At 34.0% G+C, this 27,043-nt stretch overlaps 1 protein-coding gene across 6 annotated transcripts in view; it reads right to left on the reverse strand.

Annotated features, from left to right (window-relative positions):
• The window catches only part of Egfr (epidermal growth factor receptor), a 202,134-nt gene that overhangs the window by 75,259 nt on the left and 99,832 nt on the right, over window positions 1–27,043 (reverse strand). For 3 of the 6 annotated variants that reach the window (XM_089098376.1, XM_089098378.1, XM_089098379.1), the window contains 2 exons: window positions 15,128–15,463; window positions 1,944–2,266 (listed from right to left, as the gene is read on the reverse strand). In XM_089098376.1, coding sequence (XP_088954502.1) covers window positions 1,944–2,266; window positions 15,128–15,463 — 659 coding nt within the window. Of the gene's footprint in view, window positions 1–1,943; window positions 2,267–15,127; window positions 15,464–21,431; window positions 21,528–22,005; window positions 22,253–27,043 lie in introns of those variants that run through there. The other 3 variants (XM_089098375.1, XM_089098374.1, XM_089098377.1) reach the window with 2 other exon arrangements.

The raw sequence follows: 27,043 nt of genomic DNA on the forward strand, positions 1-27,043 counted from the left end.
TTCTCTTAAATTTAAGGAAGGCTGTTATTTCTCTAAACCAACTGCTATCTAAGTTGAATTTTAATTTTCGCATAGCAATCCTTTAAGAATGAGAATTATCTATAAAAATGTACCCCACATTACTACAACACAATATTCTAGGTACTTATATGATATACCCCCTGCAGCTCAAGAAGTGAAGTCAGGTCAATCCTAATAAATATACCTAAGTATAATAAAAATATGAGGCTTTGGAAACAAATTTGGGCTATATATTTGCAAATTAAGGTGGTGAGGGGTAAAATTCAGCGGGTCTGCATGCAAAATGTGTTAGCTAAAATTATTCTGATATTATGAAGTAAGAATTGTTTTCTGACTTCAAAATGTCCCAATACTTTACCCCCACCCGCCCCCACCTAATGTGGAAACATATAGCCCAAATTGTATATTTTCCATCTATTTTGTCACTTCTCTTTGTCTTTTCTCACCCTAAGTTGAAAGAAACTAGCGAAAGAATACCGGTTTGAGGTATGTTGTACTTTTCCAATGTTTTCAAATCTTCCCTAAAGTGTTCCAGGAATAGCTGGATAACCTCAACTATTGAATTAGGGCCAATAATAAGGGGAATAGGCTAGAAAACATCATTGTAAAAGGAATCAAGGGTGAAAAACCTCTCCGTATGGCACCTTAGCACTTCTATCACAACAGCTTATAAAACAAGACGAAATTCAAGGAATCACGAAAAAAATCCCACCAATTCCTTTTTAAATGTTTATTTTCATTCATTTTTTTTTTTGGCGTTTAACCACCTTACTTTGTGTTTTTGCAACAGCCGGTAGATAAGGGAACCGTATGTTAATTTTTTTCAAAAAAACTGTTTAGCAGTGACAGCTTGATGATTATATTGATAACCTATTCACTCTTTGCTAGTGCCAAAATATACAACTAATGTTTATTAATCTGTCTTAAATGTCAGTACTGAAATCAGGAATTTACAAATTGAACTAAATGAAATCTTGATTCAAGCATGTGGACTTATCACGCCACTGATCTAAGTTCGCACATTTGTAAAGCGAAAGAATCCCAAAAAGCATGTGGCTGTTCGAGAACGCGACAATCCAGGCTTTAATCCGAATAAAGTAAGTGCCCGTAGATGAAGCAGGTACCACTCTTGAGGGGGAGCTGATCCCAAAAAAGGATGTATTTATTAAAATTGTGTTAAGTGACTTTTTTTTAGAACTTCGATTTACAGTTCATTATATTAAATTAAGCAAATTTCATCGATTGCTTCAGTTCATGTCCTCCTAGGATTTTGGTTCTCAATATATTTAAAAACCTTTTTACAAAGAGCTGTCACTAAATAAAATATAAAAAAGTGCAAATTCCAGTTTGTGTTCACTCCAGACACTTTTTGTGTTGACAAATATCTCGATTATTACAACCGAATTCTGTCAGCGAAAAGCAAAAAAGAAGCTTTTTCTTACCAATATTTGGTATGCACGGCAAATGTAGATGACTCTGGCGTGTAATAGAATAGCCCTTTTTCTTGCTGAGAGCTGCCAATAATACCCTATTTCCAATTTTACATAGAAAAATTAATGCAGTATTTATTGGTGAAAAACCGCGCGTTTCCCATGATCTTTCAGTGAATCGCCAGTTATATAGCTGTTCCTGATCATATTAGCAATTTAGTTCGCTCTAGACTTAAAATTTAAACTAAATTTAAGATTTGGATTCTTGGAGAGGCCCGGGCCCCGAGGTCCCTCTGTGTACTTTCATGTTAACATCAGCAATGTAAAGTGTTTTAACCTGACAAAACACGAACATTTTGGCTAAAGTTTAATATGTTTTCAATAAAAGCCTTGAGGTAACAGACTTTATTTTCAACTATCTTTTTGGGAGATGTTGCAACATTAAAAGTATTAAGGAACTATGATCTAAATATAAAACAAAGAGTAACCTACCAAGCAATCACTCTGCTTAGGTCCAGTACATCCACCAGCACAGAAGAGATGGCAGCACTCTCTCGGTTTTGGTCCAAAGCATCGGCCTTGATGACACTGTGGGCTACAATTAACTTTAGAGAACTTCTGGCAATTTTCTGGACCGTTTCCCCAACAACCCTTCTCGCAAGATTCGTGACAGGAGCATTCTCGTTCGGGTTCGGTGAAATTATAAACGTACATAAACTTCGCGTTCGGTCCAGTGATTATTTCGTCCCAGTTAATGCTTCTTATGTGACAGAGATTGTAATTATTGAATAAACCCACATATCCAGCAAGAATATCTGCAAAGAAAAAAAAATTATTATTTCGGCAACGGTCGGGCATGCATGTACGTACTGACTTCTTTCGAGGGGGAGAGGCGATTTAAAAAAAACAACCTCAAAGTGGTAAATTTTGTAGAATTCCTCTGATATTTCCGAAACAATCGTAAAATGATATTTATTAAATATATATGTTATGGAAAACATTTATTTAAAAATAAATATTTTGTGGGAGAGACCTTATCTCTCACTCCCATCGGGCAGGATTCTATGATAATAAGAATTTTTTTACATATCACCAGACGCTTCTCAATTAAAATACGAAGAATAGGCATTTTCCAAAGAGCACACCTCAAAAAAAGTACTCTTCAAAATTTGGGAGGAGACAAAAATAACCCCCACCAACAACCCCATTGATCACCACCAACCAAAATTATGAAATTAGGTTTTGTGTAAAGCAGGAAAAATATACAACTCTTCAATTAAAAAAAAGAAAAAGAAAAAGAAAAGGCTACAACAAAAAATAAGGAAGTGAGAAGCCCAATCTAACTTTCACAAATATACGAAAGAAATATAAAATAATGGATTAACCTTTTGATTAGTTTATTACATTATGCCAAAAACCGACAGCAGGATTTTCATTGGAAAATGATTTTTATGGTAAACAATAGTTTTTATAGCTAATAAACCAGGAAATTGTTTTGTCGTGCCTCGTGCAACTATTCAGTCATCAACAGAGCCAATTTGGTAGTTTCTTTAAAAAAAAAAAAAATAAGGAAAAAAAATCAAAGCTCTCTCAGGGCATTTTAAGTCTTTATCCACTGGGAAAATTTAAGCTGCAAAAGTGGATTCCCGACACCTTGTTTATATTTTGCCCAATAGTTTTTTAGAGTTTCTAACTAGAACCCAGCTGTAACTACTGGAGCATTAATGGTTCATTAGCGCATACTATGGTATTGTGTACTGAGTGTATCTACACGCACTGGAATTACTCCGGCCAATTATTGGGGACTACGAACGAATATATTCAGAAGATGAAGATGTCCAAAATCATCCAACTAAAATAATACTTGGGTCCCGCTTCAGCAACTACGAAACTGCTCTTGAACTTGCCCACATTATTCGCCTGAAGATATGATTTAATAATGAATTTTATTAGCAAACGATATTATGCAAACGAGCAAATTTATTAACAAAATCTGACATTAGCAAACGACAGGGGCGAATGTCGAGAATTTTTATTGGGGGGGGGGGTCATATCCGGAGTCAAGGGGCATGGGCTGTGAAATATATTTTTTTTTAATTATTTTTGTGACTTAATTCATTTTTTGGTTTTTTTTTAAGGAATTAAATGGTCTAAGGGAGGAAATATTTTTTGGGGGAGGTGGATCAGGGAGGAATGGGTTTATATTATATTAAGTAATAGAAGTTTTATGGAGATTAAGAGATTGGAAAAGTTTGTGGGTACAGGTATGATATATAGTGACCATTTTCTGCAATTTATTCGTGATTCAATTTGGATTCAAGGGTGTGTATTTGTTTATAATCTATATGTTCTTTTACTTTTATATTAACCGTGGCCCATAAAAGCTTTTCGCGTTAATAAATATATTTCATCATGAATTTGTTCATAGTTAAAAATACTGTTTATAGTTTATAGTGGTTTACAGTTGCTGTTTTAATATCAAAAATGATTTAAGGACGAATTATTTATATTATGCTCAATGGTTCTTTAGAAATTTCCACTAGGGAATTTTTGTGAGAACACCAGTGATTCATTAACGTGTACTATGGTAACGTGTACTATATGTATTTTCGATCACTGGAATTAATGTAATGAATTACTAGGGATTAAAAACTCATCCAAAACTAGAAACTATAATTCAAGTTTGTTTATGAAGTTTTTGATATTATGTTATATCACACAAAACTGTCTGAAGTTTGAAATCATACACAGTTTTGTTGCTTTTATAGCCTATTAGTCTTTTGTTGAATGTAGCCACTTTTAAAACGACGTTGCAAATAAAGAGAAAATTTTCGCTCAAAAGCTTAATAAAACTTAATATCTATGAAGCCAATTAAAACATGAAAAAGCAGATTAAACTAATTGATAGAGCTTACTTTATTTCAGGGCGTGAGATTTAAATCTAATATCACGTAGGTTGGTATAGATGGATAAAAACTTCCACCTTGGCCAATTCATTAGATTAACCCTTTTTGGATGTCATATTATATGGAAAATGGTTCCTGAGTCAACTCGAAGGTGTGATTTAACTGAATCAATTCATTTACCTTAGCTTGTTCAAAAAATCATTGTACAATTTTTGGAAATTATTTAATTTTTTTAGGATTGACTGTCTTCTTATTTTTTTCTATTTATCAATTGTTTATTTTATCTGAATGATCTTACAATCTTTCCTTTCTTTCTTTTTGAGCTAAGGGCTGGGCACACGTAGCTGATTTTGGGAACTGATTTCCGATTTTAAAAGAAATCGGCGTCAGTTTGAGCTTGAAAAACTTTCTAGTTTTCGGCGCCGATTTACAAAATCAATGTTGGTTTCAATCATGATGATCAGAAAAAAATAGGAATACGAATGGACGGTCTGTCTGAGATGTCTGTGGCGAAAACCTCCGCTACTGAGTTGAGAATTATATTGATGACTAAGCTGAGATCAATCATGCAACTATTAATAAACACCAGTTGACTATTTGTATCCATGATTTTTTGTTTTAAAAATTTTGCGCAATAAATTTTTCTTTCGACAAATTTTTCTTACCGCTATCGTTTGTCCACTGTTGCTGAAATCGGTTCCCGAAATCAGCTACGTGTGCCTAGCCCTTTAGTGCTTTTTGACTCGTGTGATTTCCCCCTCATTGACCAGCCAAGAAGCCTTTGGAGAGCTTAGTGCCATGTATTTATTGTGTTATTAATCTATTATGAATAAATCCTGTCTTATCTTTTATCTTATAGATGTCGCGACTTAAACTTAACATAAACTTTTTTTTTCAAGAACTAAGCTATGTAGTTCAAACTGAACCTATTACGGTAATTTGGATATGCAATCAAAATTTGTCATTGATTTTTTTCATAAAAGCTTTCGTTATTATTCAGTTTTATTATTATATTTCAAAATTAATAATACAATATACAAATATATTATAGTAACAATTAAACATAATAAATTATTGTAGCGACTATTTCTCTTATAATAATCATTGTAGTATTTTCTCATTAAGTTTTACGCCAATTTCTCATTACTGTTTTTCAAAGTTCATTAATTTTTTTGTCAATATTTGGATATTTAGGATTTAAAAAAAGATGATTCAAAAAAGGGGCGCCTCCCCTGGCTGAATGATGCTGCCTTATTTTTATATTTTTGTTCTATGTTTTCTATTATATAGCATTAAAAGTGCCAATTAGACGAGGTTTGCCCCCCCCCGGGACTTCAGCTTATGGGCGCCTATGGGGAGAGGTTCTATACTGAGTACCCTTCCCCCTTGATAAGTCACTGGTTCAGATTTTGTCGTGTACTTCAGATGTTCCCATTTAGTTTTAATGCAGCTTCAACGAGCCAAAAAAAAAAATTCCTGCAGCAGCAGCAATGGTAAAGATGAACCAATAATTATTATGCTAAAAGGGTACTTATTACATAATTCAAGTCAGGTGTACAAATTGATTTGAAATGGCTCCAAAGAGAATAAAAAAAGTTAGTAAATTAACCGCAAAAGGGAAAATTACTATTTCATCCAGCCAAAACTCTTCTTCAGGTAACTATTTCTAAATCAGTATACTTTGAGCAATAATAACGAACTATTCAAACTGCCTATTTTAACATACCAATTAAACTTAATAACGCTTAATTAGTGATGGTTTCAATAGTGAGTCATAGAGACTAAGCCAAATTTGGGCAACAGAAAAATGGTTATTCTTTAATAATTACAAGTTGTTGCTCAGTTGGATACCCTTATAAGGAAAATGAATTCCTGATCTGGCGCCCTTCAAATCCTTAAAGGCTTACTGGAGGTATTTTGGGTCTTATCACAGTGTGATGATATTTGATGCCGAATTTGTGTATCTTTTGGTAAACCCGAAATAATGAAGTTAATGCGGTGGTGGGTGAAAATATTTCTTTCCATGCCAAGTGCTGTTTCAAGTAACCCTTTCATTAAGATAATACGATAATTTAAGATATTCAAATTTTGCTCGATTTTAACCTAAACAAAGTTCAGATCTACAAAAATAATATTCAAAGCGTAATAAAAAAGATAAAGTTATTACCAAGGACAAGTGGTAAATTATTTGGTAAATTATGGTACTTGGTAAATTATTGCCAAGTACCAAGGACATAAATAATTTCTGAGACCACACTGGCTAATCATGATAAAACAAAAAATCGCGAAGAAAGGAAGAAAACGAGGACAATTAACAGCCAGTGAAAAAATTGAAAAATTATGCAAATATTTCGGTCAAGACCTCCGTTTGACCGTCCTCAGTGCAGAATAAAACTGATAAAAATATAAAAACCAAACCTTAAAATAAAAACACCAAACTAAAATTGGACGACCCTTCCCTAGTAACGGTGAAAGGGTAACTCTTTCACCCTTTCACCGTTACTAGGAAAGGGTCGTCCAATTTTAGTTTGGTATTTTAATTTAAGGTTTGATTTTCTATATTTTTATCAGTTTTATTCTGCACTGAGGACGGTCAAGCGGAGGTCTTGACCGAAATATTTGCATAATTTTTCAATTTTTTCACTGGCTGTTAATTGTCCACGTTTTATTCCTTTCTTTGCGATTTTTTGTTTTACCAAGGACATTGAAAATGAAACCCGAGTGTTTAAATTGATTAAGTGGAAATTTACACGAACATGTATACCTTTTAAAATTTGGAAAATTGGGAACTCAATTTTTAATGAAAAGGCACCGATATGCAACAAAATTAACGTGGGTGAAACATCAGCAAAAAATGAGCTAAAAACACGTGGCACTAAACATCTTCAAAAGCTTTCCTTTGAAGGTTTAGCTGTTTTGAGAATCAACGGAATATTAGTCTTTAATTTTAACAGATAAAAGTGTTTTACTATTTAACTAATTAGTTTGGGCTATTTATTGTCAGCCTACCAACATTGACGAAAATATGGCTGCCCTAAGAACTCTAGAACTTAGAAACAAAATGAAAATATTAGAAAATCAATGTTTTCAGGAATGAATAGGCCTAGACCTAAGCATTTTCGAAGACCACACTGCCTTTCCATGACGTACAAATAACCGTTCAATAGGGACAAATTCTTTTATTTGAAAGAGAAACAACAAAAAATACCTGAATATTTTGGTCACACATACAAGAAGATAAATTGCTATCTGCTGAAGATGCCCTTTGTATATGCACCGAAATATACAGAGATCCATGAGAGACCATGGGGCAAAAATGTATTAATTTTAATATTCCTTCATACTTTAATTATATTAAGTTACCAATGGCAAGAGATGGCCACTGTATATTTGACTGAATCAACCAGAGATTTGTTGTTGTTTCACTGTCAAATAAAAGAACTAGGCCTAAGATTAGGCCCATGTGGTAAAACTGTATGTATTTTTATGGTGCTCTGTAATTTAATTATATTAAATTACCAGTGGCGAGAGACGGCCACTGTAAATATGACGGAAATATCTAGAGATTTTGTTGTTGTTTTACTGTCAAATACAAGAACTAGACCTAAGATTAGATCCATGCGGCAAAAACTGTATGTATTTTTATGTTTCTTGGTAATTTAACTTGATTAAATTACCAGTGGTGAGAGATGGCCACTATATATGTGACTGAAATATCCAGAGATTTTGTTGTTGTTTCACTTTCAAACACAAGGACTAGACATAATATTTGGTCCATGGGGCAAAAAATGTATTAATTTTTATGTTCCTTAATACTTTAATTATATTAAGTTACCAGTGGCAAGATACGGCCACTGTATAATCGACTGAAACATCCAGAGATTTGTTGTTGTTTCACTGTCAAATACAAGAACTAGACCAAAGATTAGATCCATGTGACAAAAACTGTGTGCATTTGTATGTGGCTTGGTAATTTAATTATATTAAATTACCAGTGGCGAGAGACGGCCACTGTATATGTGGCTGAAACATCCAGAGATTTTGTTGTCGTTTCACTGTCAAACACAAGGACTAGACATAATATTAGGTCCATTGTGCAAAAAATGTATTCATTTTTATGTCCTTGGTAATTTATATGTTTTTATTCCCAAATAATCCCAATAATTCTAGTGCATATAAATACACGCATTTCATAAATATTAAACGATACTATACAATAATGAACAGCTAATGACCCCATAGCAAATGTTCCGGAGGGAGTTTCTAAGATATCATTGAACAAAAACTTTAAATAGTTGGCAGAAAGCAACTACTTCTAGTTAGCCACTATGTAGAACTTTAATGCTCATCGTACACATAGCCTGATATGATGTCTATACTTCTTTTGGCATAGTTCGTTCTTCTTGGTGTTTGCGGAACTTGAAGTCTAAGGGAAGAAGGAAAAACCCTACTCAACTACGGGGATTTGAGACTTTTTTTTGTCATAACTGATATTGATAACACACCTCCCTTCATAGATCTATATCATTTCCTCTATTGGATTTATGCCTAATTTCCCCATTTCTAATCACCTGAAGCCTACACATATATATACACATCCTACTTATTAGTGCCGCACTTTGAGATTTTCTTCTTTCTTGGGGGAGAAGGTGTGAATTGGTCAAATTGGGACTAGCAGCTAAGGAATAAACCCTAAAACTTTACTATTTTAGACAAATTTTTCTTTTTAGTATTAACAAAATTTCACGCCTAAGGAGAGGTGAAAACTCCATTTGACTGTGGCAATTCCAAAGACATAATGTTATGTTTTATAAACTGAAATTTATGGCCCATCTTTCTAAATTATCATGCTTAATCGAATAATCCCATCCCCTTTTCTGTATTTTATTTTGTCCCTTTCTTTTACTTTTCTTTGAGACTTGGTTCATAGATGTTTTCTTTTTTTTCTTTTCTCTTTTTTTCCTTTGATTATTATTATTATTATTTATTTGCATATTTGTTAATATTCTCATGATTAGAGATTGGTCATAATTTCTTTTTTGTTCGTTTTGTTCTTTTGTTAAGAGTTTTGTTACTGTAGCACTTAAGGAACTGACCCTGGTCGCAACCCTGCTCCCAGTATCAAGTGTTTTTACGTCTTTCTTTGGGCAGGCACTTGGATTGATGTTATGTGTTATATCATTTTGTAGTTAAAGGAGTTGAACTGAACTGAATTGAATTTTTAAATACCTCATTTCCTCAAAATGCATTAAGATATATCTCCTGTTCTTAATTGCTAAAGCAGTTGAAAATAGCAGCTCTTGATGTACAAAACTGTACTGCCATTTCTAGTCGGCCTGACAAAAACAATACTTTTAAAAAATAAATTATTGTTGACAAAAGTAAAAGAAAGAAAAAAAATTCAGTTTTCCACCCTATAAATTTTTTCTTGTACATTTTACAAAGACCATTCAGGGGCGGATCAAGAGCAAAACCTTGGGGGAGGCCAATGTGACAAGGCCACTAATGAACAAAATCTTGGGGGGGGGGGGCAATGTGACGAAGATGAAAATAATTGACCAAATTGACAAAGTTATTCTAAAAAAAGAGTGAAAAAAGAAAAAACAGGGAAAGACGGCGCCGAAAAAATCTTGGGGGTCACCCAGGGTCCCGCCAGCCCCCCGGATCTGCCAGTGACGCCATTTGAGTTACAGCAACCATAGTGGGCAATAGCACCCCAAAAAGACATTCTGATATTCATGCCTCGAGCATGGGCTGCTTTTGTGAGAAGTTGGTCAAGGAATTGGATTATGAGGGGAGCTAGAATTTTGCACAGAGGGAGAGAGGCAAGATACGCAGACATTCATCAGATAGCTCCAATAACATGTTAGTTGAGTGAATTTCACGGATTAAACATACCACATCTAAGCATTATTTTCTAAGGCAATCGGTATACCGAGAAGAAGTTTTAATTTATAAAATTATTTTATTGAAAATTAAAAACCCTATACATTAAAACAACCCAAGATTTACATGAATGAATACTATCAAAATCGTGACAAACCCAAGAGGTTATGTCGTGTGCCGTGTAGCGTAGTTATTTTATTTTTTTTTATGCATAAGGGCCAGACCAAAGTGCACCAACATTCAAACAAACTTAATTTTAGTTTAATAGGATATTTATTTCAATTAAAGTCCTAAGTTTATTTGTTTTTGATTATTTCTATTTTATCATAAAAAAGCTATAAAAATGTTAGTATGCATAACATAGACTGTTTTAATAAACAATATACAGAACTACAACTATTGTGTCCTTTTGGAAAGAGGGATTCTAAAAAAAAATAAAATCTAAAAAAAAAAAAAGGAAAACAGGACAATAAAATTAAATAGAAGGACGATTTCTTTTTAGGTTCTTATAACCGACTTTATAACTTCGATGGGTAGTACTAAAAAGAATGGTTAACTTATAAGAGTAAAAACTGGCGCTAGTGCCGAAAAGATCATTAACGCCATCTAGTAATTGGTGTTTCTTGGCATTTTTTTACTTTAATAGCAAGGCGAAATCAGCGTAGTTAGTGAAATTGACTAAATTAGAGTAGTTTACTACCGGTTTCTAAAAAAATCACAATTACGAAATAAAGAAAAAATCAAAAAACACAACTCTGGGTGTTTCTTGGGATTTTTTTTTATATTAGTGCCAGTTCCCATTTTTATAACTCACCAATACTCTTTGGTAGTACTAGATGGTGTTGCGTTGTTTTTTTGTATCACGGACTAACTTTTTGTATCACGGACTATCTTTTACCAGTTTCACATTCGTCCCTGTCAGTGAATTAAATCATAGGTATAAGCAAGCTCAAAAGCTTAGGAACCAATGCAGGCGGAGGTATAGCAAACGCATAAAATTCATATACACCTGGGACAGACAGTGGGCAATCCTTTAGCTGGAAACAATTCTTCGAGTGACACCTGGTATTCGAGTATGACCTCCATTTTTTTTTTTTTTTTTTTTTTTTTTTTAAGACAGGATTTACTGCTATGAAAGAAATTAGCCAACATGTAACTTTTTTGTCGGCAAATACTCAAAAAGGTAATTAAATGTAAAAAACCATGATATTCTCATTATACTTTATTCGTGTGATTTATTTTCAACAGCAAAAAAAAGATAGGACCCATAATGCATTTATCAATTTCAGTTGCAAGCCTTACAAAAGCCTTGTCAAACCATATGTAGTTTGAACAAAAAAGAAGCAGCAAACACAGACGCGTACACAGGTGTGGGTTCCTACCCCTCCCCTCCTAATAATTCGAAACTTAACGCATGTTTACATAATTTTTGTAACATTTAATTTGCTATTTATTCCATTTTGTAACTTCCTCATCCCCCCCTCAAAAAAAGTCTTCCCGTATGCGTACGAGCCAGTCAGTTACTTTTTTTCTCTGTGGATTTGGATTCAGAATAGGCTATGCTATTTTTTTTCGGTACAGTGCAAATTTGCCTATAAATTTTGGTTTTACTTGGTTCTTTTGTACTCGGACATCTGTTTAAGTTTTAGCTTATTGAAAATTTTCTTCTTATTATGGCAGATTTTTCACCGCCCTTCAGATGGCACAAATTGAGCTCCTGCGGTACAATATTAGTCGGGACACCTATACAGTTTATTCCAAAGCGTTGGCAACGCTGGTACCCGCCAGAGTCGAAATTGACTACTCTATAAGATAAAAAATCCATTAGAAAAAAAATAGCTAGAAAATTTTAATTAACTTAACCGCTTTACAAGAAAGGTGGTAAGCGGGAATGCAATAATCATAGATTTTATAATAGATTTAGACGATTCTTAGCTAATTAATCATTATTATTAATTATTGATCTATAATAATTAATAATCAAGTAATCAACGAATACTATTACTAGCTCGACTTGAGAAGCAGACAATTTAACAATGATGATGCTACTCAAGGCCGTATCCAGAGGGGGTAGGCGGGTTGACCCCCCCCCCTCTCCCGAAATGTTAGTCCGACTCTTAAAAACCTAACAAAAATAAATAATAAAAAAAAATTTGATGCGTTAAACAAAATTGTTTAACGCATCCCCCCCCCCCAAAAAAAAAAATCCTTGATACGTTCTTGACGATACTTATTAGACTATGCGAATAAATTGTAAGAACAGAACAGTAATTTTTTTGGAAAGACATTTGATACCGTGAACTAAATTATTATGGTTAGATTAACAGTTCAAATGGACTAAAATTAACAGACCTCATTAATTCCCGAGTTTTATAGATCATGAAAATGTATTTGATTCAGCTGATAGGAAAGCTTTAATGAAGTTCCTATCTCTGTTTGGTATACCAGATAAGCACATCAAAGTAATTACTGCCCATCTATGAGAGTAATATTGTTGTGGCTTAGGACAGAAGTGAGGTTAGCAGCCTAGCTGATTCAGCGTGGAATCAGGAGCTAGATAGCGCTGTGTGTCCCCGTTTAATTTAGGCGGTTTATTCATTATGGCTTTTTTCAGGCAAAGTTGCCCGTGCTCTTTTACTTTTTCAGGCAGCCTCAGTCTCCATTTTTAATGTACTTTTTTAAGGGTCTGAATCTCGGAACTTTTAACGCTCAAAAAGGCAAATCAGGCACATTTGAGATGTTTTTTTTAGAAAATGGCTTTTTCAGAAGATGGCTTTTTTCGTTTTTCAATGAACAAAAAGATGTTTTACTCGGTCGACTTCACCTGAAAAGGCCATAATGAAGACAGGGCTTGACCCTCATTTTGATGGATTTTGTGGAAAAGAACAGAGCAAAGGCTATGAGAAACTATTGTATCAAATGGGAAGATAAATCAATCCTAGACATGAATTATGGAGATGATTAAATGTCCTAGACAAAAACATTGAAGAAATGAATTAATTTTTGTATGTTTTGGCTTCAGGATGCGATAATAGGTTTGAAAATTAGCTTAAAAATATAATTCGCTTAATTTAGGAATACATGAGGACGAATAGGTAATGTTAGGTAACGAGAAGTTTGACTGAGTAGGAATTCCAAGGAAAATAACCTGAGGATTCATATAGGCTCTAAATACAATAGAAACAAGTTCAAATAATAATTTGAACTAAATACAATAGAAACAAGTTCAAATAATAATTTGAACTAAATACAAAAGAAACAAGTTCATGTAATTTCATTTAAGGGATTAGGCTCGTTATGCTACTTAATATTTAGAATACAAAGGACAGTGAATTTGAATACTGATTGTTTAAATTGGTTAAGTGGAAAATTCCACGAAAATTGGGAAAAATTAGGAATTTAATTTTTAACGAAATTCCGCCACATCCTAATAAGGTGTAGTTTCTTTGCGAATCAACAGCTGACTAACATATGAATTTTCATTGAGCCAAATTAGTTGTCAAATTCCAATAAATATATTTCCTTGTTTATTTTCATGGTTCAACTTGGAAACAATTATGAAACAACCAAAAAACAAAATTTGCTTTTCAGGTATGAATCAACCTAAGATGGGCCCAGGAGGCAAAAAGGTTTTTATTATGATGTCCTTGGTACTTGAAATACTTTCAATTGAATTTTGAAGTTGTTGGTGGTCCGAGATAGAGCTCACATCAAGGGTTGGCATATTGGGAAGTTCATTATCTGGCACTGACGATTCCTCAATATCCTCATCATTGGCAAACAGTTTATTAAAATCATTTCTAGTAATGAGTTTGAGATGAGCAGTGTTTTTGGCACAAGCTTCTTTGTGCAAAAACTATAGCTAAGAGACAAGTTTTTAGTTTATGAAGTTCTTGTAGTTGATTGCTGATGTTCTAAATAGGACTCAACCGCGGTAACTCAAAGGCGCTATAAGAGATAAAAAAATACTTAATATATTATCCTTTCAAATAAAATAAGCTTTGTTAGTTCAATCTCATGGGCATCGCTGGGGGGGGGCTGGGGCAGTTGCCCCCGCAATAATGTCGAGAGAAAAAAATTATATACCCCATGTCCCTTGACTATCTGGATATTGACTCCACTTGCACCCCCCCCCCAATAAAAATGGTGGAGATTCGCCTCTCTTCAATCTGTTTCTTCTTATCTTATTTGGTTCCTCAGATACTTGAAAGTCACTTTTTTTCAGAATCTATTTCGTTCGTTTTTCTTGCTAGCGGCAACAGTGTTAATTTGTTGATAACATAATAGTCAAAACTCCGACATGCATTTCCTTATCATTTTGTTCTCCTGGTAAGTATCCGTTATCTAAAATATTTTCTTTCTAATTACTTCAGCTGAAATCAGGGTTGCCACCAGGTAAAAAAATTAATCACTAGTTTCTTGAAAAAAAACTATATCAGCAAAAAATCACTATATTCTCGAGAAAATCACCAAATTCTCGAGAAAATCACTAAATTAGCAACAAAATCATTTTGATGTTTCATTTTTTTTCCAATCAAAAATTCACGCTACATTTTGAAAGATACATTTTTTGTACCCTTATGAAAATAATAGAAAAAGACAACCCTAGCTGAAATTTGCCATTTTGGATGTTCACTCCCATTACTGACGGTTCTTCATTACTAGTTTAATTTTGACTGAATGATCTTATACTCCTTGTTATCCTTTTGTTTATTAGTCAATTTTTAAATGACGCATGCGCCCTCCCCCTCCTTCACAGGCTATGGAGCCTCTGTGAGGAATAATGCTGTGTATTTATTATCTGCTTAATTCTGTACAAATATATCTATCTATATTAGTTCGAAATTAGAAACTTTTCATATTCTTAAAACAAAATTAACCTACCTCGCAGCGCTGGCATTTCTAAAGTCTCAGTTTTTGACAAGGTGACCATCAGCGAAAATTCCTCTTCGTGAATACTGAGTTTAAAAAATGTTCGACCTCTTATAATTTGCAACGAGGGTAAAGCTATCTTTTTCACATCCACATGAGATATTAGCACATAACCGGTCACTTCACGAATATGTTGCAAAAAACTGAGGTCAAGTGAACTATCTTGTAACCAAGTTAATTCTAGGTTACCATCTACATATGTACAATTTGTATATCTATCTCGCAAATTTCGATAATGATGCTCACGATTTGATGGTACAGACATTCTTCCATTTGTTCCAATACAAACTAAAAAAAATATATAATTATTTAAGCCATATAATAAATATAATCATTATTATTATTTGTACAGAAAGCCAACCAGGATCACAAAAAAAGCAACATCACCTAATTTCCAACACAAATACATAAATAAAACACATTATAAGCGTAGAGTAAAAAATCTCAATATTTTAGCCCTAGCCTTAGAAATTTTTCCAGATTTGTAATTTCCCCCAAATCCTTCGTTCTCATTATTTTTATCAATAAAACTTTACCCATAAGTTATTTCCTTAAATCTTTCTTTACATTCTCCTATAAACCGAAAAGGGTTTTCCCCAACACCCCGACGCTGTAAGGACTTTTTCCCTGCCGAGCTTGATCCTTATGCTTCCTTCTTTTCTCGAGCTGTACAGTAATCTAATAATAACATAACGTAAATTAAATAATAATATTTAATTTACACAATTTAGTAAATTAAATAATAACAATATAACATAACGGATCATCAAAACAGCAGTGAAAGCAGGTATAAGTAAAAAAAAATCAAAAGAAAACTCAGAAAAATATTGAAATACCTAAACATTGAGTCAGGTTATTTGAAATGCGTTATGTAATATCTTTTGACAAAATGAATTAGTGGCCCAGTAAATTAAATTAAGATTAATTATAAGTAAATAAATTAATAAATTAATTAATATTAATAATTAATTTTATAAATTAATAATAATTTTATAAATTAATAAATTTATTTAATTTATACAAATAAATTAATAAGTGAATAAATTAATAAATTATAAGTAAATTAAACTCAGTAAGTTCCACTGATTTGTCCTCTTCGTTTCATCTCACCTTATTTGATTATCATAATGCTATTGCGTCATATCTCCCTCTCATTTGCAGATTAAGTTGAAAATCCACACCTTTTACGATCAAAAGTATTTTCCTTATCTCTATTCAGGGATGTATCCATAGGGAGAGGGAGGGGACTTGAAGCCTCTCCAAAATCCTAAAGTTTCTTGAATTTCTGGGCCCTTCTTATTCAAAATAGAGAAAAATGGGTACTGGTGCGTTATGCGGACACCGCTATATATACTGTATGAAGGAAACGAGAGACGAAACCCGCCAAACGTGTTATTTGCAAGAGATCGCTATAGAGAAATGGAATGCAAAGCGTGGTTTTCATTGCGTTTATATTTAAACTGTTGTTTTATGGGGTTTAGGGGGGGGAAGGGACCTAGGTTAGGTTACGTATTTAATATATCCTATGCTTTACCCCCACCCCAGGGACGTACACCGGGGGGGGGGAGGGGGGGGGTCCGGGCCCCGTCCCCCCCTGTAATCTCACGATTTTTTTCATTTTCCCATAATTTTCTGAATTTTTCTCACAGAATAATGGGTTTGAAGGATTTGCCACCCCCCCTCCAAACAAATTCCTGCGTACGTGCCTGCCCCCCCTAATGTGCAAATATATAGCCCAAATTTGTTTCTAAACTATTATATATTCATCCTTTTTTATTTTATTTCATTAGCATTAACCAAATTTGACTTCTTCGCGGTGTCCGCATAATGCACCAGTACCAAAAAAAGTTTAGGATTAATGAACCCCTCCTGGGTACAAGCCTGTCTTGATGCCTAGATGAGCCTCCCTTAGGTATAAGCTGTGCCTTAAAAACAATAGAAAACCTCGTCACAGGTTTTTCAGTTTAACAACTTCCTTATAAATAGTCTATGTAACATAGCGCCTTGTGCATTACCATGGCAATTCTGTAATAACCAATCACAACGTTCAAACAGTTCGTGGTAACGAACTGTAAGTAAGGAGCGACCCAGCTCAATGGTAACCGAAACTCTAGAAAACGGGTTTTTGATACCAATAGATATATCAAAAGAATCAGATTTCAATGCTGATTTCAAATATATAACTTTCATCAAGTTTAGTGCTACCCATCAAAAGTTAAACGCCTGAGAAAATTTGGCTGATTTTCAAAAAAAGGGGAAAAGACCCCCTAAAAGTTATAGAACCTAAATGAAAATCACACCATCATATTCAGCGTATCAGAGAACCCTACTGTAGAGGTTTCAAGCTCCTATCTACAAAAATGTGGACTTTTACATTTTTTGCGAAAAGAAAGATCACGGATGCGTGTTTATTTTTTTTTTTTTTTTTTTTTTTTTCATGGGTAATCGTATAGACCCAGTGGTCCTATAAAATCGGGGGAGGGCTCATTGGAACGGAAATTAAAATTTCTAGTGCCCTTTTTAGGTGACAAAAAAAAATGGAGGGCAACTAGGCCCCCTCCCACGCTCATTTTTTCCCAAAGTCATCCGATCAAAATTTTGAGATAGCCATTTTGTTCAGCAGGGTCGAAAATATGATAAATATTTCTTTTAGGATGAGTTAATCCCCCGAAGTTCCCAGCGGGAGGGCTAAAAGTTATGAACTTTACCAAATGTTAACGTATAGTATTGGTTATTGGGAATTATACATAAGTTTTCAGGAGTTTTTTTTTGTGGTAGTGGGAGGGAAGGGTGGGTCGGTGGTTATGTTGGAGGATCTGTTCATGAAGGAAGTTTTCATGGGGGAAGGGAAATTGCCATGAAGGGGGCGCCAGACTTGCCAGCATTATTTATTGGTTATTTGGAAGTATACAACCATTTTCAGGAAGGATTTTTTCTGGAGGGGGGGCTAGAGGAGGGGGTTACTCTGAAGAATATGTCCGTGGAGGATGTTTCTTTGAGGTAAGGGACATTTCTATGAAGGGGGCGCCGGATTTCCAAGCATTATTTAAAAAACGATCAGAAATTAAATAAAAAAATTCAAGTTTTTTCAACTGAAATGTAAGAAGGAATATTAGAACTTAAAACGAACAGAAATTATAACGTAAGTGAGGGGTTCTCCCCCAAGTCAATACCTCGCTCTTTACGCTACAGTTTTTTTTTAGTGCTTTCAAAAGAGCTATCTATTCTAATTAAACGGCTTTTGTTATTCTGGGTTTTGTTAATAAAACCTTTTTTTTTAACTTTTAAAGTAAAGGGCGTGGTATTGACTAAGGGGAGAACCCCTTCATATACGTAATAACATATACGTAACAAAAAAAAAAAAAAAAAAAAAGCAAGCAGTACGGCTCGATAATAATCGAAACTTTTAAAAACGGAATTTTGATGTCAATAAATGTATTAAAAGAATGTGTTTATAATGCTGATTCTAAATATATAAATTTTATTAAGTTTAGTATTACTCATCAAAGGCTACGAACCTGAGAAAATTTACTCGACTTTTTAAAGAGGGGGGAAACATCCCCTACAAGTGAAAGAATTTTAATGAAAATCACACCGTCAGATTCAGCGGATCAGAAAACCCTATTACATAGGTTTCAAGCTCGTATATGCAAAAATCTGCAACTTTGTATTTTTTGCCAGAAGAAAAATATACGAATATAGAAGTTAGTTACGTAAGTTAATTTGTAAAGACATCCATTTAGCAAAAGAAAAGTAAAATTTTTATGCAAATAAAAGCTGCATTAACTAAAAAACGATCAGAAATTAAATAAAAAATAACAAGTTTTTTTAACTGAAAGTAAGGAGCGACATTAAAACTTAAAACGAACAGAAATTATTTCGTATATGGAAGGGGCTGTCCCCTTCTCAACTCCTCGCTCTTTACGCTAAAGTTTGACTTTGTCTTACTACTTTATTTTTTAAAACAATAAAAAACTTCAGCGTAAAGAGCGAGGCGTTGAGGAGGGGACAGCCCCTTCCATATACGGAATAATTTCTGTTCGTTTTAAGTTTTAATGTCGCTCCTTACTTTCAGTTAAAAAAACTTGTTTTATTTATTTAATACTTTAAAGGCACTAAGTGAAAGTGAAACATTCTAATGCGATAAATTTAAAATAAGGTTAAACTTGTATTCACAAACTTCTTAATCTCCAAAATTTCTTTTTACTTTCATTAAATTGTTGATTGAAAATTAATTTATACTAGTATTAAATTAATTATTAACAATAGTTAGTTAGTTAAAATTAACTAATCAACTAACGAATGATGATTATACAACTAGTTTATTAATTAATTTATAATTATATTAAAATTCCCTTCATAGTAGGTATTTTCATAAATTTAATTTCAATTCCCTTTCCAACGTACGTGTCAATATGTTAAAGAGTTACTTTGCATAGCTTGTTCAATATAAATGAAATCTTAAAATTCAATAATTTCAATAAATTTTCGAATATCCTTTCGATTATCAACGGATTGACCTCTGGCCCAATTCCACCTAAGTATTGGCCTAGTCCACACCTTTAATAAAGGGTCATATACATGGGCGTAGCCAGCCGATTGTCGGGGGGGGGCAGTCAATAGTGCGATGGAGGGCCTTTTATCAACTGCTTTTCCAACCATCTGCTTTTTCAGCCATATTTAATGTAAATTTGAAGGTCTAGGGGGGAGGCAGCTAACCCCCCTGTCCCCCTCCCTACGCCCATGGTCATATATCCAAAGAACCCAAACTTTCTAGAGAAAGGGGTGATTATTTGAAATATAAAAAAATTAATAAGCGCTAAGCACGTCTTTTAATATTTAAGTACAAAATTATCGTCTTATGGTTATCTATCATTGTCTTACCCTCATTACCACGGGAACCCTTGCTAAAGTTTGGTTTATTTATTCAATTTTTTAGTAAACCACAGATTTTAGAGTTGTGGTCAGCAAAAACGACTCAATTTAATTCTAAACAAAGTTTTTCACGGAAAATAATATGAGTTTTAGTTTTCTTTTAAAGAAAAAAAAAGATTTTGGTACAAAATTAAATACCTCCCCCCCCCCCTAAATAAAAGTGTGTCAATTTCATTGAATAACAACTAAGGTACAATTTTCCACGGGGGAGGTCTATAAGATTAGCAGTTTTATACTAAAATAATAATTGGAATTATAATTCAGGATTTTGTTTTCTATGAAAATAAATCTGATTATAAATAAATCAGGATTTTGTTTTCTATGAAAATAAATCTGATTATAAATAAATCAGGATTTTGTTTTCTATGAAAATAAATCTGATTATAAATAAATCAGGATTTTGTTTTCTATGAAAATAAATCTGATTATAAATAAATCAGGATTTTGTTTTCTATGAAAATAAATCTGATTATAAATAAATCAGGATTTTGTTTTCTAAAATGAACCTTCATTCTACTTGAAAAAAAGATAAGTTATGAAAAAAGTATATCGAATAAATCGAAGAAATTTTAAAATTCTTAAGGGGGAGGGAGGTGAGAACCCGAGGCAACATAAAACTTAAACATACCACTATCTTTCTGAATTGAAGGTCAGACTTCGATCCTGTAATGGCGAATCATACTGAGTGGAATAAATATATAACGCATGGATCAGATCGAAGATGTCACTCTTTTATATTGATAAATAAAATTGAAAAAATAAGTTTGGATTCTTTGAAGCTATTCATTTTTTCTTTCTTCTTTTTTCCGCAGAATTCTTTAGAGTCTATTTGATCTATTTAGTTTCTTTAATTTATCTAATCTATTTAATTTTGGAAGTCTATATTTCTTTCTTTGTAAGTAAATGATGTGTTTTTCCATGAGCAAGTGAGTCGTATGTCTCCTCCCTACTTTACAGGTCAAGGAGCTATGGGGGGATTAGCATAATGTAATGTTTTATTGTGTATTTCATTATGAATAAATCTTGTCTTATGGACATGCAACGTAAGATCAATTGATAAACATAGCATCTTAGCTAAATAAATCGAAGGTTGAAAACTTAGGGGGAAAACCATGAGTCATCTGTGTTTTTTTTTATCATTATAATTGAGCTGCTGATTTTCTTGCTTTAGGCAATCGATGTAAGATCATTTTTTGTTTTTACTCATTTAATTGTCCGTCCATTTTAAATTATTATAAAGGGTTTTCAAACAAATGAAATAATAAAATAGAAAATCATATAGATGTGAATATTTATGGGTGAGTATACTTTTAATACTTACTTTTCCCTCTGAATATTTCCTTATGGATATCGGGAAATGAAACAGAAATCTCCTTTTCTTTTTTATCCTTTTTACCACAATTACAGGCAGGTATCAGAATACTTTTAATACTTACTTTTCCCTCTGAATATTTCCTTATGGATATCGGGAAATGAAACAGAAATCTCCTTTTCTTTTTTATCCTTTTTACCACAATTACAGGCAGGTATCAGTATACTTTTAATACTTACTTTTCCCTCTGAATATTTCCTTATGGATATCTGGAAATGAAACAGAAATCTCCTTTTCTTTTTTATCCTTTTTACCACAATTACAGGCAGGTATCAGTATACTTTTAATAATTACTTTTCCATCTGAATATATCATTATGGATATCGGTAAATGAAACAGAAATCTCCTTTTCTTTTTTATCCTTTTTACCACAATTACAGGCAGGTATCAGTATACTTTTAATACTTACTTTTCCCTCTGAATATTTCCTTATGGATATCGGGAAATGAAACAGAAATCTCCTTTTCTTTTTATCCTTTTTAGCACAATTACAGGCAGGTATCAGTATACTTTTAATACTTACTTTTCCCTCTGAATATTTCCTTATGGATATCGGGAAATGAAACAGAAATCTCCTTTTCTTTTTTATCCTTTTTAGCACAATTACAGGCAGGTATCAGTATACACAAGACTAGGGTGAAAATAACACAATTTCTCAACAGCACTATCCTCATATGATTTGTCGGCCGAAATCGGTCTGATGGCACAAGGTAACTATTGCACATTCTCGTCTCGCTTTCCCACATTACTTAATCATTTTTGGGGCTAGGCTAAAAGTTGATATGTACTTACTTGGCTTGAATAGAATAAAAAAAAACTACAACTATTTGTGGTCGAAGGGCCACTAGTTTCATAAAACGTATACACGTCAGGTGGCAGATCTGGGTGCCACGCATGGCGCAAAGTTTGTCATGCGTGTCAAGAAGAGGCACGGTGCAGCAGAAGTGCGCCACAAGAACTAGAACAATTAACACTCCGGTATGTACACCCTGTGTCAGAGAGTCAGGAATTCTTTGATTGTGGCTATGTCATATCAAGGTAGTTGTTGAGTTGCTTATTACAAAAGAATCTGATGTTTGACCATACTTCGAAATATCTAACCTCGGATGCCAACGCAGAGAGGGGCATACAATATACCCCCTTAGAAGTCAAAAGTATACAAACACTACAAAATCTTGCAATACTCAGAAAAAATGTGGTATTGTTTTTGGTAAAAAAAAGCTCTTATTACCGCTTAGTTGTACTTTACTGATAACAATCTCGTAGTTATCGAATCAAAAATAAGTTGTACGAAACATTTGGTTTTATCCCTCCATGGTTGCCACCCCTAGTGACTTATCACTATTGCTATTGATTTTTTATATTACCTAAACAAAAAATCACTAAATCAGCACATAACTCACTAGATTATTGAAGAAAATCACTAAATCAACCTAAGAATCACTAAAATCAAGTAATTTTTTCACCGGATGGCAACCCTGGATCCCTCTAAAAAGAGCTGTAATGAAAGGATGGCTAAAATGGCAAGACTAGGCCACGTCTTACGACGGAAGGATGACAAATTGCCAAGAAATGTGCGCTTAGCTCTCCATCTGGGACCAAAACGGAAAGCAGGTCGTCCCCGAGTGGGGTGGGAAGTGGTCATAAAACGAGAATCCAAAGGAAATTGGAACTTCATAAGAGAGGTGGAGACTGAGGTTTGAATAGCTTGGGGTGAAGGAGCATACAAAGCTGTGTTGGCCTCAGGCGGCTAGGTGGTACAGTGAGTTGTGAGTAGTTGCAGTAGTGACTATCAGTAATAAAAAATTCAGAGCGAGGGAAAAGTTGGACACTCCAGTTATTACACTAAATTAGTTTTACAGGTAAGAACAACCTCTTATATCACACATAGCAAGTATGAAATGACAAATTTATGACCAGTTCTTTTTCTGTTCTGAGCTGAGAAGTTACCCAAAGAAGGATCACCGCTGTTCAGGTATATACCCAAAACAATTAATCAGCCAGGCCAAGACAATCAAATTAGGATTCATATGTGTATTCAAAAAATAAAAGAAACATGTACTTAGTAATGAAAAGAAGCATTAAAATTCATGGAGAAAAATACATGGACCAGATGAATCATTGCCAAAGTTAACGAAAAGTATATCTCCTATCAAATATCTCGCCCATAATATTGATTGGCTACCTGTATATTTGGGAATATCGTAGGTATTTTCGAAGGCCACGCTGCCTTTCCATGACGTACAAATAACAGTTCAAATAGGGATGAATCCTTTTATTAGACAGTGAAAAACGATGATAAAAATTCTGGACATTCTGATCAAATACACAGTGACTGTCGTCAGCAGATGACGACGGATTTATCAGCTGATGACGGTCGCTGTGTGTGTGATCGAAATATCCAGCATTTTTATCATCGTTTTTCACTGTCTAACAAAGGGATTTATTTTTCATTTGAACTGTTATTTGTACGTTTGGGAATGTCTCTAGATTATCATGCTTAAGAGTTTCTATACCTAGCGGGACTTGCTTATTGACATTGGTCATGTGCCAGGTTTTATTCCACCTGTATCAATTAATGAAGTGGTTTAAATGTTTAAGCACCTTCAGTTTCAAACCAAGAGTAAAGTGACCCGCAGTATTTAATATATCAATGACTGCGCTGTCATTGTCTAGGGGTAAACGAAAAGCTGGTCGTCCGCGGTTGGGGTAAGAGGATGTCATAAAGAAAGATTTAAGGGAAATGGGACCTTCCTGGGAGGATAATAAAAGTTCAAATGGGGATAAAATCCTTTTAATAGACAATGTAATAGAAACACTGTCTATTAAAAGGATTTTATCCCTATTTGAACTTTTATTTATCGTCATGGAAAGGCAGTTTGGTCTCCGAAATTATCTACGTCCTGGGAGGGTGTAAAGAGGGAGGTTTTGAATAGATTGGGATGGAGGAGGAGCGTATGTAGATGTGTTGGCCTCAGGCGCCTTGGTACTGCGGTGAGTTGTTAGTTGTAGTAGTAATGACTGTGCTGCTTCACTTAATATTCGTTCAAGGTCTCTGACGAGAAGAAGCATCTGTTCAAAAGTAATCTTGCCGAAGAAAAGACGCCAAAATATGGGTTAGATTGGTGATCTAAATGAAATGAAATAACATCTTTTATGGGATGTATAATACGAGTGAACATCAGAAAATATTTAAACCAATATAAAGTCTGTGTCAAAATGGGAGCAAATGACCCTATCATTATTAAGTCTAACCATTTTTTTTTTCCAAACAGAATCGTTACAATTCGCTTGTTGTAAGCAGTGTTGCCAGGTCCCTGGTGTAAAATAACGAAGGCAGAAAGCGAAAATTTGCCGAACGCGTAGTGCTTCAAGAAGATTCGTTCCGAAAAATATGCTGGTTGGGTAAATGTCACACCGCATCCCATAGAGATGTAGAATAGAATAGTTTTCAGGTTCTTCCTATTTTTCAACATTTACTCGATTCTTCCACTCTATAAACTGCAATTAAAATGGAGTGTGACTTCAGATCAACGGCAAAATCTGAACACAAAATTTTGTAGACTTGGTATTCCTTCATCTTTCCATCTCTATGGTGAACCATCATAAAAAAAAAAAAAAAAAATGGCACAAATATGTTCCATCTGGTAGCATTAGTTGTAAGCTTATCATTAAAGTTGAAATCGTCCTCGGTACTTGTGCATTATATCCTACACAGCGCTATAGATTACAAGGAAATACTACAGGAAACCAGTCAAACGGGTATTTGCAATAGATAAATGTATTGCAAATCGTGATTTCTTATTGCGTTTACAATATTTAAACTGTTGTTTTTTGCGGTTAAGGGGGGGGGGGGTACCTAGTTTAGTTTATGTATTTAATATATGCTATGCTTTACCCCCGCCCTCCCCCTAATTTGCAAATATATAGCCCAAATTTGTTTCTAAACTATTATATTTTCATCCTATTTTATTTTTTTTCATTAGCATTAACCAAACTTGACTTCTTTCGTGTGTAGGATATAATGCACAAGTACCTCGTCCTCTTTCAAAAGAACCCGTTTTAGCTATATTAGCCACGATCATTATGTTTAAGAATCCCATGATTTTTTTCCCATTCCGTTTCCCAAGATTTAAGAATCCTCTTATATTTAAGAATACCAATATTTTTTTCATTCCGCTTCTAAAAATTCCCATTTTTGTTGATATTTTTTAAGAAGAAAAGGCTTTTTTTAGTTGTATAATTTGAAAACTTTTTTTTACTTTGAATTTACCAGCGTCCTTCCAACTTCAAAGAGGAACAATGAGGGTAAGTATTATCAAATGGTAGCTACAAGGCCGCATTGAAAAATTTTGTTCTGGGAGTGGGGTCAAAAAATTTAAACTAAAAAAATATCCATTTTTTATGTATATATGTTGCGTTTTTACGAGTCGGTTATTAATGATGATTTTTGTTTTTTTTTTTTGGGGGGGGGGGGTCCTGACCTCCTAACCACCCTCGATATGACCTTGGGTAGCTAATTAGTTTTTTTTTCTAAAACTAAAGCCTACCATTAGAAAATAAAATGCAAACGGTTTCATATTTGATCTGAACTTGCTATTTCCAAAATGCATATAATTATACTAAACTATAGTAGGCCTATAAACGGGGTTGACCTTAGGCATAAAATCGTGTGCGCCTAAGTCAAAACCAAGAAAATCTAAATTTTTATTTTTTAAATATCGTCTGCTTTAAGTTTTGCCCTTTCTCACAAAATTCTGCACACCATCTAGCCTCAGTCAACTTGTAAAAAAAGCAGAAATCATGAGATCCCAGGGGACAAAGTCCAAGCAACTCTGCTTACTTCCTGCATTGGTCGTTCAACGGCAAATTACAAGACGCACAATGCCATGGCAGATTTAACCCGATGCTGCAAAAAATAGGCATAATGTTTATATTTTAGAAGTGATTGAAAGTTCTCTCGAACCATTTGAATGATTGATATACCCAAAATGTAGGTCTGCAGAATTCTGTCCTCTGCCGATTCAGTTAAGTATTCCCATAGGCGTGATGTCTTTGCCTTCGAGCAGAGTCAATACATCGGAAACAGCAGGGGATGAAATTTTCCCACAGCGCTTTTTCAACCCTAAGGGTAGCTACCCATATGGGGCACCAGTTTATCCTGTTGGAAACTTATGCGACCTAGAATCCTATTTATAAAGCTTTATTATTTTGTACCTAACTTCAAATAAAGAGGTATGGAAAAAGTAGTAATTCTTCTTTAGGGGATGATTTTGTTTGAATCTGTATTTTTATTCTTTCGCTTCCAGCGTCCAAAACGATGGCCACTACAAACTTGTTCCATCATCATGCAGCAGTTCGGCAAAACACTAGTGAAGACTCCTCCGTTACCCCATCCTTTTTAAAAGTGCTTGCTTGGGTTACCCCTTTTAATCAAAGGCTTTAGGTCAATTTTTGGTACTTGTATGATGAACCCACTACCGCTCAAGTTGTTCATTCATTGACGCATTACAGAACCGTTTTTTTCGTTAGTTTGTTTCAGCTTAGCGTGACATAAGACA

The sequence above is a fragment of the Artemia sp. Qi Xiang Cuo genome, chromosome 12 (assembly GCF_049724085.1).
Source record: "Artemia sp. Qi Xiang Cuo chromosome 12, ASM4972408v1, whole genome shotgun sequence".
Lineage (NCBI taxonomy): Eukaryota > Metazoa > Arthropoda > Branchiopoda > Anostraca > Artemiidae > Artemia > Artemia sp. Qi Xiang Cuo.